Source organism: Puntigrus tetrazona, chromosome 8 (genome assembly GCF_018831695.1).
Source record: "Puntigrus tetrazona isolate hp1 chromosome 8, ASM1883169v1, whole genome shotgun sequence".
Classification (NCBI taxonomy): Eukaryota; Metazoa; Chordata; class Actinopteri; order Cypriniformes; family Cyprinidae; genus Puntigrus; species Puntigrus tetrazona.
Window position 1 is genome coordinate 4,640,559 of NC_056706.1, and position 15,651 is coordinate 4,656,209.

At 38.6% G+C, this 15,651-nt stretch overlaps 1 protein-coding gene across 1 annotated transcript in view; it reads right to left on the reverse strand.

Moving 5' to 3' along the window:
* Window positions 1-14,911, reverse strand: part of plxna3 (plexin A3) — a 145,401-nt gene extending 130,490 nt beyond the window's left edge. Inside the window, exons 1-2 of the mRNA XM_043247611.1 lie at window positions 14,269-14,911; window positions 4,069-5,351 (exon numbers count right to left, since the gene is read on the reverse strand). Coding sequence (XP_043103546.1) covers window positions 4,069-5,253 — 1,185 coding nt within the window. The 5' untranslated portion in view covers window positions 5,254-5,351; window positions 14,269-14,911. The remainder of the gene's footprint in view (window positions 1-4,068; window positions 5,352-14,268) is intronic.
* Between the last annotated feature and the right edge of the window lie 740 nt (window positions 14,912-15,651).

Here is a 15,651-nt window from a genome sequence, read left to right on the forward strand (position 1 = left end):
ACAAATACCCAGAGGACCCTATAACAGCTTTCTCCAGCTGTTGTCAAATCACAGCATCTCAGACAGGAAGTGCCAGCTAATAGATCAGACAGAGAAGAGCCACCCAAACAGAGACTGCGAAAGTGAGCCCGCGGGGATCAGGCCAGAGGCCGGCGCGCACCGACCGGTGAGACATGACATCATCCTGCAATCTACCTCACTGTCAGTGCTTTATCACTTCAGATGTGCTCTCTTTCGAAAGAGGCACCATTTACCCTCAGAGCGGCTCTGAAAAGCATTATTTCAGCCGCTTTTAATGGCCGTCCACTGACACAAAGGAGGAAAAAATACAAGAAAATCGCTGCATGTCATTTCTGCTCAAGGAAATGTCAGAAGAGTTATTCAAAAATCAATTGCGTTAACTAACATCTGCAACGCATCAATCGGGGGTGATGATGTCACCGAGGGCCAAACCTAGTCCCCCGGTTCATCCCGGAGGTGAACTATTGACTCATTACCAGAATCTCAGAGCTCGACAGAAAACACAACGCTATTTAATCTCGCTTCCTCTGGACCTCAGCATGCAACGGTGCATTTAAGAAAAAAAAAAAAAACTCTGTAAAGTGCAACAAGCGGTCAGCTTATCCTGCGGAAAAATGACATCGGTTTCGTGCCGGTAATGACGAACATGAAGGTGTCTGGTAGTAAAAAAAATTAATAAAATTAATACAAAATATTTAAGATTCAGTAAAAAAAACGACTACAGGATGGGGTTAGCAAATAAAGTTAGTAGATTAAATAAATTAAAATATCAAATAAACAAATAAAATAAAATTTAAGTACAATACTAATTACTTACTGGAACTGGACCCTTAACAAAAAAATGCTGAGTAGCCTGTGTTATGCCATTGTTTAATAACCTTTAGTAGATCTTTGGGACATTAAAGTTAAAAAAGCAAATGCATCAAAATGCAAGTAAAACGTTATTTGTGAATGACATCGGTTTCGCGCCGGTAATGACCAACATGAGGGTGCTGAATTTTTTGCCACCTTCCTCCCAAATTCTTCGCGGCGATGGGCGTCTTAAGAGCGTGCCGTTGAATGATGATTGAGAGGCTGACGCTGGCCGGTGGAACGGCTTGTTTTTGTGCGCGCATACGAAGGGTAAATGTATTAAACGAAGCATGAGCTCGCGGCAGACACGCACGCTCTCATTATAAGGCGGAGGGCCGTTGCCGTGCATGAGAAAGAGCTAATAATACCCCGGCTCTAGAATCAGGAGCAGATTTGCATCAGTCATGGGGAACCCTGTTGTTGCTCATAAAAACAACCACAGCCACTCCCCCCCCGAGGAACGAGGTCATCGGTACTCTCCATCTTCGCCCCATCTGCTCTAGCCGGGCCGCGAGGTGTTGTGCTATTGTTCCCGGCGCAATTACAGCCGTGGACGCAAATTGTCCTCTCGTCTGGTTGTCCTCCGGGCAAGTATGAAGGAAAAACAAACTCAGCCGGCTTGCTAATGCTTTGTTGTTTTTTCGAGGGGGAAAGCATTGCTACTGTAGCGCGAGGAGAGTTTAAGTTTACAAGCACAGTCACTAAATAACTACCAGACAACTAACATATCAAACGACACGCGGCAAAATGATTCAATATGTACGCTAGGGTTGGTTCTGTCATGTTTATGCATGTTCTTAACAACTAGCTGCTTATAAATGGCTTACAAATTAAGTGCAAGTCTTTTCCAGTTGATTTTAAATCATTTCTTTGAATGCTCCAGTGCATAAGCGTCACGTATTATCATAACTTAGCAAGACAATATCAACCATTAACTTGCTTTGAACATGCACATGAATAATGGCACAAAACCCCAACTTTGACAGCACAAACTTTCTTAAATACACTTTCTTCCCCCTCTGTCATGCATCCTCAGCGTTTCTCGTAAGAATTAGCCTTGACCTTTGTAACACAACGAATATTAATAGAAATAATAATCATATATAAATTCCATAATCAATCAAAACTTGCACGTCTTGATGCATGCCTAATTGCAATTTCGCTTCCATGTAAAAATACTGGTTTTGTACCATGGTACTTTTTGGCGCCAACTCTGCTGTTCGCTAATTAGCTTTAAAATAACAGGATGATTAACCCCAAAGAAATTAATCATACCTAACCTTTGGACAGAGTTGATGTAAACATACTATTTAAAGGATTTGCAAATTGCAGAACAAGCCTATGGCTAGCTTGAGGCAGATAAATAACATCAAATCACAAGTGTGATTTGTCACCGAATTACAGGAGACAAATATTAAAGATTCATAAATAAAGCATCAAGGGTTTCCAGAGGCAGGCGGTGTGCGGTACACTTGACTGGTTTAAAATGTCAGAGGCGTATTGATTTTGATGTCTAGCCATCACCTTCTTCATCTCTCACATAATAAGCTATTGCTTCCCACCCTGTCTGGTTTGAATAGATTTTTCATCAAAGATACATTACATCAGATTAAGATGTGTAATCATGTTAGACAGTTTCCCCTACACAGGCATTCCTGAAAAGTCTGCAACACGTCACAATTAGGTCAATGGGAATCATGTATAGCATCCACAAATTAGTTTTTGAGAAGTAACAATAGAAGAAAAAAAACGGACATGTGGCTACCTACTGTGACACGAAAACATGCTGTAATGATGTACACAAGGAGAACAGGTTCCTGGATCAACATTGGAATAACATTGAAATCAGTCAATAAGATAAGGTTAACTTTAAAAAAAAAAAAAAAAAAAAAAAAGATATGGTTATACTTTATTGTAAGGTCCAGTTCTCACCGCTAATGATTAACAATGCCTCAGTACATTTCTAATAACTGCATATTAATAGTTAATAAAGTAGTTATTTTGTTTTAGTTTATGGACTAGGGTGTAGACCTAGGGATGTAGAATATGATCATGCAGAATATGTGCTTAATAAGTACTAATAAACAGCCAATAATCTAGTAATATGCATGCTAATAAGCAAGCATCCAGTTAATAGTGAGAATTGGCCTCTATACTAAAGTGTTACCAAAATATTATTTCCCTTTGATTTTAGGACTTGGACACATTTAAGCTCAAAGTTAGGTTGTAGAGATGTAAAATGTTACATTCTAGCAATATCAATAAGCCAGAAATCATTTTAACATGGGTGATATATGGCCACTATTGTCAAACTATACTACGTGAGCGATGAATGAAAGGAAGGAAAGCAAATGTATTACAAATCACGATAATTACTGTAAATGCAAAAACATTCCTTCTGAAAATCCACTATAAAAAAAGCAAAGCATCTTTGCTATAATCTATCGCTATCTAACACATAAGGTAAGGTTGTCCAAACTGACTCCTGGAGGGCCATTGTCCTCCAACCCCAATTAAACACACCTAAATCAGCAAATAAAGCTCTTACTAGGCATACTAGAGGCATCGAGAATACGTTTTGTACAGAAAGAAAACAAAAACAACATTTATGAGTATCCACTGGGTGCACATAGCATACTGAGTTCAAAACAAAAATAGATATTCTATGTGTATTTATGCTTTGATTTGTACAAAAACAGTGCCTTGCATTGGTGTTGACACAGAAGAGCGTACGCTATGTGCGTCCAGCAGATGCTCTCGAAAATGGCATTACAGAGCAGAATCATTGAATAAAGTCATTATTTTTGTTTTTTTCCCATACAAAAAATTATTGTTGTAGCTTCATAACATTATGGTTGATCCACTGATGGCAAATGGAGTATTCTGACGATGTCTTTCATACTTTCTGGACCTTGTGTTCATTATTGATAGTCAATGGGACAGTCAGAAGCCTCCTGGTTTTCTTCTAAAATATCTTAAATTGTGTTCCGAAAAAAACACAGCTTACACAGATTTGCAATGACATGGGGGTAAAGGGATTAATGACTAAATTAATTATTTCATAAGAAGGCTGATAAAACAATGTTGATAAAAGAACTTGGAAACCAGAAATATTTTGATGCTGAAACAACATTCTTGTAAAGCAAACAAAGTCCTACATAACAGATAAAAAAAAAAAATCATTCAAAGACTTACCGTATTAATACAAGGGAGCTCCTTGTTGAGCAACCATGGCAGAGACAGCTTTCCTTCCCCGCGGTAACATGACTTGATCCTCTCTCTCATGGCCAGGTTGATCTGGTGCAGAGTGAAGAGGCACAGCACTGTTTCTCTCGGTGGGTTAGCCCTGTTCTTCTGACCCTGGGAGAAGATCACAAACAAGACATCCTCATCCTCCGAAAGGCCAAGAGCCTGGGCCAGAATCTTCCCAGGACGGTGCTTGTAGGCAGCTTGGACAAGTCGGTATTCTACGCCATCCTTGGTGCACCCAAGTGGGAACTCGACATAGGAATAGAACTCTGTGTCATTAGAGCACATGCGGACGATTTTTGAGGTAAAGAACTTCTCGCCCGTCGCATCCACCTGGGTGAGCTGAGTATCCAGTTGTAAAGTGAGGAAATAGATGTAAGTGCGGCTGGAGAACCCGTAAACGTAGTAGATGTCAAATGCAGGATATTGAGAAAGTGTGTCTGAAGGTATCTTGATTTGAGAGGACACAAACTCATCTTGGTAAACCAAGCTGAACATTTCCATTTTCTCCTCATCTGCTACCAGTTTACGGCTGGATAGGGTTGGGAAATACTCGGATTTGCCATCGATGGCAGCGCCGATGAAGAGGCGGCTGTCACCTTTCTTTTTCTTCTTCAAGTCTCCGTCGTCATCGCCCACCACAACTCCAGCCATCCCATCTGGCTCTTTGGCTCCCGAGAGGTAGTGTTCTTTACGGTGGTGTGGTTCACCAAGCTTGAAGAGATCTTCCAGCCGCAGGAACTGGCACACGCCCTGCCAGATGCTTCCACAAGCCACCAGACGGTTGCCAGCGTAATCAACCAGCAGCAATTTGTTGACGTTGTCTGTGGATTCCAGTTTCTGCGTGCATGGTCGTACGCTGGGGGGCGGGTAACACTTGGCGTTGTCCTCCACGGGACCCGTCTGGTGCGAGCGCATTTCGGTCAGATTGACGGAGAGCTTGTAGACTCGGTTTATGGCGCCGACGAACACCTCGCCAGTCTTGCGGTGCACAGTGAGGTGCGTTAGGCTTGTGTCTTTAACCCTAAAGCTCCCGGAGACTTCAGGGGGTTCAGTAGGAGTCATGGGAAACGCCATGTTGGTCCCAGTCAAAACAGCGACGGAAAATACCAGCAGCCACAAGGACCTCATGATTCCAAACCTTCTCAAGTAAAGGGGGAATGAGACGAAGCTCTTCCCTCAAGCGTATTCCAGGCTTTTTCTTCTTTTGCTGTCTCAGTGGTTCATGTCTACAATGAAAGAGAGAGAAACAAGGAAAAAATGAGTTAGTTTGAAAATGGATTAAGCAGGAAGAGCAATGTCTTATCTTAAAAAGTTTAATTGCATTAAAGGGGTCATCATACTTTACAATTTCATTTTCTCCCTGAAGGTAAAACTTTTTGCACAGAAAAACAGTCATAATTTAGTTTTTTGACCCACACTCTGACCTGTATAATCAAACAGCCGTATTCTTGCCAAATAGTAATATAGTACAATATAGTTTGCACTACTCTCCATCCTTCACTACCAACCTCTTTCTAAAGCTCCAATACCTATAAGCATCACAAAATTTATTCAACCAGTGATGATAATGCTTTTAGCAGCAGAACTACTTCTCTGTAACACTGAGATTGTTTGGAAGGATATGCCATAACAGTGCCATATAAAGCCACAAACAATCTGGCAGATTTTCCCACATTTTACAGAGAATCCCTGAAGCTCCAACAATTGGAGTCATTAGCGCCAATATCTCGTATTGGACTGCCTGGGAATGCATCGCCTTGATAAACTTGATAAAATGTATAGCTCATCTGCCATAAAACACGCCCAACTTCTTTGTACTACCTCTCCGTAATTAGCAAGGCCAAGTTTCTGAATATCAAAGCAGCACTGCTGGTGCGTAAATGTCAATAGCTAAGTGCTGCACATATTTATCAGTCTTGTACACATGCACAAGAGGCGATCTTGCAGACTCTTACCGGAAATGAAGCTTTGAGTTCTAGCAGAACGAACTTTGACAATAACCAATTTCTAAGCCAACAATCAGAATTTCAGCACTTCTGCCTCAGACTCAATCCATCCCTGCCTGCTCTCCATTTGGAGGCATTAGTGACTCAGAGTGGACTGTGAGCCAGTGCGTGACAGCTGGGTGAGGGGATTTTGGGGGTATGTATTGATCGAGTAGCTTCTGTTGGTGCCAAGCCTTGTCACTCCCACTCCTTTCACTCAATGGATTGCTAATAAACCTTTATGGTCATTGCAAGCACTAATCCCAAGCGCATTTGTTAATTAGGAAGCAGCCCTTAACCAGACAGCAAGAACAGGGATGGGAATCGTGAAGAATTTAATGGTTCAAGGGATTCTGTATTTTTCACAATTCTTGGATTTGTCGAAAAAAGGGGACAAATATTGTCAAATGAGGGTTATTTTACATTTCAAAACAATAATGCAGGGTTTCCACACTTTGTGACAAATAATACATTTCCATGACCTTTTCATGTCCTTCCCAAATAATTCTGATTACTAAATAATAATATAAAATTGATTCAAAGTGAAGTATCATTCTGGGAACATACTTAACCAATGAATTGAACAAACTAATTTTGCGGTTACAAACAGACTGGCTTGAAATTAAATTTTCTGCAACATAACAACTGCATACAACCTATAGGCTATTTATTTTAGAAACTCTATGGCTTTTCTAGACCTGGAAAATGAAATTTTAAAGTAACCTGATATATAACCAGGTTTTCCTTAACTATGGAAACCCTGAATAATGGTAAAGAAGAAATAAACTATACAATTACTTAATAAATGCCTTACATTAAATGTATATATAAAATATATAAAATACCTCAAATTAAGTGGTGCACTTTTACAGACTGCAAGAAATTATGAATCTCACACACAGACACAACGCCCAGAGCAGCTAACCGAACGCCTTGAAAATCATTCGCTTTTATTTAAAATAAAAAAGTAACTACCATTGAATAAGAACCTTTCTCAGTTTTTAAACCTGTGCAAGATGCAAGATCAGAGAGAAGACAGAAAGAACGCAAAAAAAAAAAAAAAAACGCAGCGAGAGGTTATAGCACCGTTTCATTCGCTCTTGGAAAATTTAACACAAGCGGTTTGCAGATCAAACACATCGGTCGTTTGTTCAATCACTGCTTCCCCCCACTGGGCAGAACAGCAGGAATGAAAGAGGTCTGCATGGCTTCTGTTGTCTGTCTCCCTTTCTTTCTGTCTTCCTCCCTTCCCGAAGAGAAGTGAAGGGAAGGGTCGAAAAGGGCCACATTAAGCACACACAGTCGGAATAAGGCTTCACTTCAACCGCAGCCTAAGCGCTACAGTTTTTCTGCATATGGTAGGACTAAAAAGTCTTGCTTCAATTTGTCTCTGGAAAACATGTGCTCAAGCTACCGCCACAACATTTTCATTCAATAATACGTCACGATATTCAATTCTCACTATACTGCAGAGCTACTTTCGTAATTTATATCAATACTTTGACACGTTGAGTTAATGAAAAGGCGGGTTTTAAATCACAAATTGCAAATGCGCACAAGGTACGGCGTGCGTCAAACCTAGAAACTTAAAAGCACGCCTGATAGACTCCTGTAATTTAACGTTGCGAACAATGCTGGAAAAAATCACTGCGGGCTTCAGGTTCCTAAAATCCGAAATCCTTGCTCATTGTATTATAATGACGTATTGTAATACATTCCCTGATTTGCAGGAGAAGCTATTGAACAGCAATCACAGTAATTTCATTAGCACAGTAGAAGCCGGCTGGTCCCAGTGAAAAAGCTGAATGCCTAAGCAGAACGTTTAAACCCAGAAAAGACAGACTGAGAGAGACAGTCGTATAAGCGTCAGGGGGTATCTGCTCAGATCTAAGCATTACTGTACTTGCTAATAGCAAATTAGGCTGATTTGACAGTCTTTACAGCGTCTCTGGCTGTTTTCGTAATGGTAAACACACAACGGGTGGCCGAGGAGCTCTGCGAACGCTAAATAATATCAGAATTAAATCATTCGCACTAAATTTCCCATCAAAACGGAGCGGAGATAAAGCAAACACACGCAAGCTGGGGAAAGCATCGGCGTCCATAAGCATTCTGAAGTGTCTGAGCGCTGGCGGAGTTGGCAAATCTGCACCGACCCAAAACAAATATTTATTTGAGAACGTGACAGACGGTTTGGGCGTTGTGCAATTTTTCAAGCGCGTCAATATTTTTGACAAACGCTCCCCCCCCCCCTCCCGTGACCTTTCTGCCCGTCCTCAACTGTAAACAAGAAGCCGGGCGGAATCCTGATGAGACGAGCAACGCTGAGCCCATAAAACCATCGCCTCCTCACTCTAGTTTGTGTGTGATTTTTTATCTTTCTATTTTTTTTTTTTTTAAAGCAACCAGGTGAAATGGACTGATCTATTAGCCTTGTTTTCAACACTAATTTTAGCTCGCTGCTGCCCCTCTTCATCACTGGCCAATTAACACATCAATCAGTTTGGTCACTTGCTGGAAAAATAATAGAGGGTTTCAGATTGAGCCCTCGAGTCCATAAACCACGGGCAGAGAGGAACACGGCGGTTCTGTGCGATACGAGAGCTTGCGGTTAGCCGTTCGGGAGAGAGAGAGAGAGAGAGAGGGAGAATCACACCGTCACCTGACACGCCGCAGTCGGGGTGAAGCAAGTGCCGTGAAATATCAATAACACAGAAAAGATTCATTATTTTCTTTCACGGGGAAAAAGCGAAACAAAACAAGTTCTGAAGCCTGTCTGCTGCGCTTTGACACATCCGCTAAATGATTTTAAATGACACAGGCAGGTAATAACCCATACAAATATTTACCATGGAAATCACAGTCTCTGTCAGAACAACTTAAAAAATTACCAAGGGATAGAAAATATAGAGCTGCCAGGATCTAATCCATTTTTTGAACAAAAAAGCCACCAAAAATTCATAAAAAATAAAAAGAATGAACAAAAAAAAAATACAAATAATTAGCAGTTTTTGTTTAACACATGGTCCTTTAGAAATCATTCTAATATTCAGATTTATTAGATTTTTGAAAAAAAAAAAGTATGAAAATTTTACTTAAATAGAAATCTTTGTAACATTATAAAGTAGTATAGTATACATATTTTTCATACAAAAAAATAATAAAAATAAAAAATATATATAATGTGTATGTGTAATATATATATATATATATATATATATATATATATATATATATACATATACATATACATATACATATATACACATACACATTTATTTATTTACTTTTTTTTTTTTTTTTTACCATGATTGTGTGGTGTAAAACATCTTCACCTGGTAAATCTTTGTACGTAATAAAACATTATTACACAGAGGGAGAGAGAAAGAGAGGGAGAGAGAAAAATAGATCACTAGTCCATCTAATCAAGGACTCACAACAGCATCCTCTTCTCCTCACTCCTATAATGAGGGTCAACAGCTCTTGATTAGAACGAAGACGATGGAAAGAAAAAAAAATAATCAAAATTGTTCTTTTCACAGGATTGGACACATGATCTCACACATGGATGAATCCACACTGAAACCCATCACGCAAACACGGATGCATAAACACCTCAAATAAACTTCATAATGCCTCTGCCTCATCCGTTTTAATCATCACGACTGTGGTAATCAGGGGTGTTTGCTGAATCATAAATGCATAAACATAAATCTGTTATTCTTCCGTCTCTATTTTCTATGTAAAAGAACACCTAGAGCACAACCCAGTTACATAAACATAGGATGCGCATGGGAAAATGCAAATGTACACGAGTATATGATCTGAAAAGCTGTATATGAAACTATAAGTCATTTAAGTTGAATAAAAATTATTATTATTCTCATATAAACTGTTATTAAACGTTTATTTATATAAAAATATGAAATAGTTTTATGCAATATAGTAACAAAAAATTATATATAATATAATTTTAAAAATAATAAAAAAAAAAAATAAATATATATATATATATATATATATATATATATATATATATATATATATATATATATATATATATATGGGCTGTTCTATGTTATAATTTTATATTATTTAAATATTAAAAACAACTATGGAAAACAGCACTTAGGATGCATGACACACGCAGACCAATTAAAAACAACATAGAAGTGACTAAATCTACTAAATGCAACTCAGACTTAACTCCAAACATTGGACTTAAGATTTAAGTGCAATGCTATAGAAATAATTAATATATCGATTTCTAAATTGCCTGTTCAAAGCTTTCATCTGCCTAAGTAACAATGTCTTTCAATGATCTTCATGTAGAGGACTTTTCCCAGCAAATATTGATATATGTGATTAATTGTGATTTCATTTGACAAATTAACTGGCTCATCGTGTAATTAGCCCAATTAGGCTTTTTAATTGATTGACAGTCCAAATATAAAACAAAACAACTGTCGGAAAAAAGGCTTCATACTAATGCAAACCGTTCAAACATTCTTCCCATGCCTCTTCTTCTCTGCAAAAATATTGTTTCAAATGAAAAAAGAGCGAAGTAAAATAAAACCCAAGTCATTTGATATAACTGACAGAGCTCGAGGCAAATATCATATGCTGTATCTGTTGGCAAGACGCTGCTGTGGCCATAAGCGGCTCTGTCCTCGACTGACCACAATATTGAGTCAACAAAAGGCCGAAACCTCGATATATTCAACCGGCAAAAATAATTCAGCTTCATATATATAGTGTGCTTCCCTTCCGAGGGTCACAACCCTGAGCTTTATGAGCTCTCAGGGTCAAGAAAGGCGGCCGAGGAACCTCCACGTGTCCTTCGATTATTTCCTCTTTTTGTTGTTTTAGTTTTGAGTCTCATCCTGTTGGAGGCCGGGGTTAAAAATTGTGTTCAAGTTCTCTCTTTCTCTCCTGAAATGGTTGTCTATGCAGACACAAAGTAAACAAAGTGAAATAAATGTGTTGTAGAAATAATCATCGCTCAGAAATTGCTAGTAATATTTACAGTAGAGCTAATGATATGATAAAAGTGAAATATTAACTAAACATAGATTTACTGACTTACTAACAGAAGTTAAAGCGGCCCAAATTCTTTGATATTATGGTCCCTAAATATGACTCGTGTCACTTGTTTGACTCTTTTTCTAACAGCAAATCATAAGTACAAAAAACGATTGCTGTCAACCAATTAATCGCGATTAAAATACGTTTTTGTACACATAACATCGGTGTGTACTTTGCATATTTATTATGCGTAAGTAAATACACACACGCACCTACATATGTTTTTCTTAAAATGTTACATTCATATATTAAATATATTTATATATGAAAAATATTATTAATAGAAAAACACGTGTAAATATTTTCTAAATATATGCTGTGTGTGTGTTTATATAAACATGATACATAGGCACAATTAACACACACACATTATGTAAATAAAAACTTTTATATAGGATGCGATTCATCGAAAATCAAAAGTTAAAGACATTAGGGTGGAAAACATTATGAATGCAAAAAGAGCTTAGGTTGTGTTGAATAAATATGCAATCTCTTTAATGGACTTTGCAATCTAATTATTTACCACAAATTTTAAAGACATAGTCAGCTACAGTAATACCTATTTACCTTTCAGACATCTAGACAACTTTCTAACTGTGCTTTAAAACTTATATAATATACAATTCGTATAATCGAATTGGCATGACAACTTCAATTATTAAGACTGTTGAATCTCATAGAACTTAAACTGAGGTTACAATATTAGCAAAAAAAGTCACAGCAACCCTACATCCGAATCCTCGTATTAAACCAACCGTAATAGTTTAGTTTTCAAACAAGCTAATAAGACCTCCACGCACTACTAATCGAACGACAAGACATACTACGTCACCTTTAGTATTTCGAACTAAACACTAAACCTCAATCCAACATATAAAAGGCAAAATCCACCAGCCTGAACCACTGGGAAGGCAGCAGGCAAAGAGAGAGCGAGCGAGAGAGTTTGAGAACAGACAGTAGCCATTGTTCAGTGATTAGCACCAGCCGTGACTCCACATGGCAGTTGTACTCATGGCTTACTCACAGGACGAGAGCATAACGCTGGCGTTTTATTCCTCACTCAAGGATACACGGAGCCGCTCGTTGACATCACAAGGCCGGAGTCCGGAGGACAGTAACCTTGCCCTGAGCTGAGCGAATCACAGCTCAAGTTTACAGTTGAGATACATCCTCAGGTGCTCGGGCCGGCGGTAATCAAACGGACAACTAAATAGCATGTGCCTTGATGAAAGAGGGCAGAGGGCGACGGCGGCAGCGTTGATATAGAGATGATCACAGCCGGCACAAGGTCAGCAGAACTGCGCTTCAATTGACGAGGACGGGTTATTCATAAACCAGCACTGATCTCATCAACGCGACATCATCTAATAACGCAGCAGGAAATAAAACACTAGCACTTACTGCCGAAACGCACCACAGCGGCCTTGCTTTGAATTCAGTGGGCGTTCGTTTTCGGTCCTGGGGGTGAAACATGTGGCCTATAATTCATCTACACACGTACGTGACCAGAAACGCCAGGTAAACCGCGATGCTTGTCGGGTCTGTGTAGTAGAGCCGTGAGAGCAGACAGTTGTCTCCTCGCTTGCAAACAACTTTCTATTTTTACATCAGCGGCCAATTTGTCGGTTAATGCACTGATTGAATTTATTTATGGAGGTATTTCCAGCCCAAATCAATCCATTTAGGTTCGCTACACTGCAGTTTCGTCTATCCCAAAGAAAATTTCATTTCACAGAGGAGCCAATCGAGCAAAAACGCATTCAATCTGTACGGAATCTCTATCACCGTTTAGTCTCCAAATAAATCAGACTGCAAAAAGGTAATGCAAAACTACTGGAAATACATAAACACTGATTGATTATACCCATCTATAAAAAAAACATTGCATGCGTGTGAGTGTGCTCGTGTTAATTATATTATTAAAACTGTTTTATATAAGCAATATTAATTGGATTACAAATATTAATAGTTGCATTATAAAAAAGATATATTATAACATTTTATAATGTATAATTGTTATTATTTATAGTGTTGCAACTTTACTACCACGCAAACGTCTTTAGAAAATCTTTAGATCACGCTGTTATATTTATTTATTTTCCCATGCAGATCATATAGCATTTCTCCAAGAGCATATATTTCGATACAGAGATCGTTTTCGGTTGTGTGTCCCCTCCACAGCTCCGAGTCTCCTCCAGCGGGAGCTCGCACTAATCTCAGCCCGGGAGAGAGCATCCCTGATCCGGCTTCCGCAGGCAGCCACAGCCCCTTCTCCTCTCCACCCAGACGCGGATCAAACTGGCACCCGAGAATCCGAATGATCAGATTCGGCACAAACCCATCAATTGCATCTCATCGCGGGGATCTCAACGCGTCAGTGACCCACGCAAGGATATAAAAGAAATCAACGTGCAAATTAAACAGTACGTTTGGTTGTAGTTTAGGATATAATGGGGAGGAACACCATTTGGGTCATTTGCCTAGAGGAAAACAATATTTCAGTCATGTGACTGTTACAGATGTGACAGACAAACAGATCGAGCGCATGATATCACCTTTTTTCCCCGAGTATCTATTCAATCCGCGTGCGTTAATTAACTAAAAACACAGCTTTTGTCTTTAATTACGAGCCCGGGTTGCGGCTCGTAATGTTTATCCAAAGCAACTTTCCATCTGAAATGTCAATATGCGTGTTAAATCCGTGCACAACCACCAACAGGCAAGACTGGAATAATTATCCATTGTGCATTGGCTACTAAAAATCATTTCAATGCATTTCTTAACGCACAACACAAACGCACGGATTTTTTTCCTCCTTTTAGCTAAACACTCCTTTTAATGCCCCCTTTGTTCTTGCTGGCTTTATTGACCACATCCATCAGGATCATTTCCACACAGCAGTTTAACCATCTATCCTCTCATCTAAGAGATAGCGTTGTTTTTTTCTCCCTCTCTTTTTTTGTGGTAAAAGAAGCACGCGTTACGTCTCCGGATCGCGCGTTCACGATTTCGCTACAATAAAGCCACGCATCAGAATGAATCGTTCGCGCGAATGTTTGCGTATCACTCGTACCTGTGTTCAAAGTGCAACAGTTACATCCACAGTTGGGTTTCGTAGAGCCTCTCTGCGCGTTTCGCCGGCGGATTCGGAGATAGATCTTTATTTTCCAGTGCAAAACGCCCGTGCGAAGCCGTAAATGCGCTCAACGCGTCGATGGCATGGTATTCTCCAGTCCGTACCTCAAGAAAGCGTCGCGCTTTACTTTAGAAGCGTGGAGTCGCAGCTATCGCTTTAAAATGGAGCGTACCATTCGGGGAGTAGGGGAGCGGCGAGACTCGGGCGTGAAGAGTATACGTTTCGAAGGAACTTAGAACAACCCAGTCACGCAGTGATTTAGTTTTATTTCAATTTTGTTTTAAGAAAGCGCGGAATGTCTCGTCGCAATATAAGAAACGCGTAAATGTTTTTACAGCGCTGTTGTCAGTCTTCCCTGTCATAATGAATGGCATCATCCCGCCCTTCATCTAGGATTCTCTAGCAACCCAGATGTTGAGTAGACTGTAAAAACAGACGGATATGTCTGGATTACAACAATTAAGGTCATGATGCTGGGAGATGAGAAATTGGTTGCATCTTTGGCTAATAAATACAGACTAATCATTCAATCTTCCGGTCAACGTAACTTAATATATCTCCCAAAAAAGAAAGATGCCACCGTGAAAAGATTAATTCCACCTCTCAGTTCTGTTCTTATGAAATCAAATTTGGACTTTTGTGGTTATGAGTCAATGTTTATTCGTTTTAAAGTTTTAAAGTATATATATATATATATATATATATATATATATATATATATATATATATATATATATATATATATATATACTATATCGTTCTCCCAAAAGTTGACCAAATATGTTTATCCATTGATAAACATTCATTCTCTTATGGGAAAATGAACAAAAACTATTGATTATTGTCATTCTTATCAGTGTATACAGAATTTAAACTTCTAAAATGCAATCTAGAATTAAAAGTTCACTCTTTTTAATGTCACATTACATATTGCACTTTTATTTTGTATTTTATTTGGGGAGAGCGGGAGCATTTTATGACAAATATAAAGTTAAAATTTTATTTACTGATATGCTAATTATATATACTATTTTAAGTTTTTATATATATATATATATATATATATATATATATATATATATATATATATTTTTTTTTTTTTTTTTTTTTTTTTTTTTTTTTAATTTACTTAAAATAGTTATTTAATGTTTCAATTATTTCTTCTGACAGCAGCTAAATTAAATAGATAGCTAACTGAGACTTCGGCATTTCAGTTGTGAAAAAGACCTCCATAATCTTATGTTTTCTCTAGAGTTTCAAAAGAGCTTAAGAATGTCTCAAACTATGCTCAGATTTGCCAGTCTGCGATCAAAAGTTCAA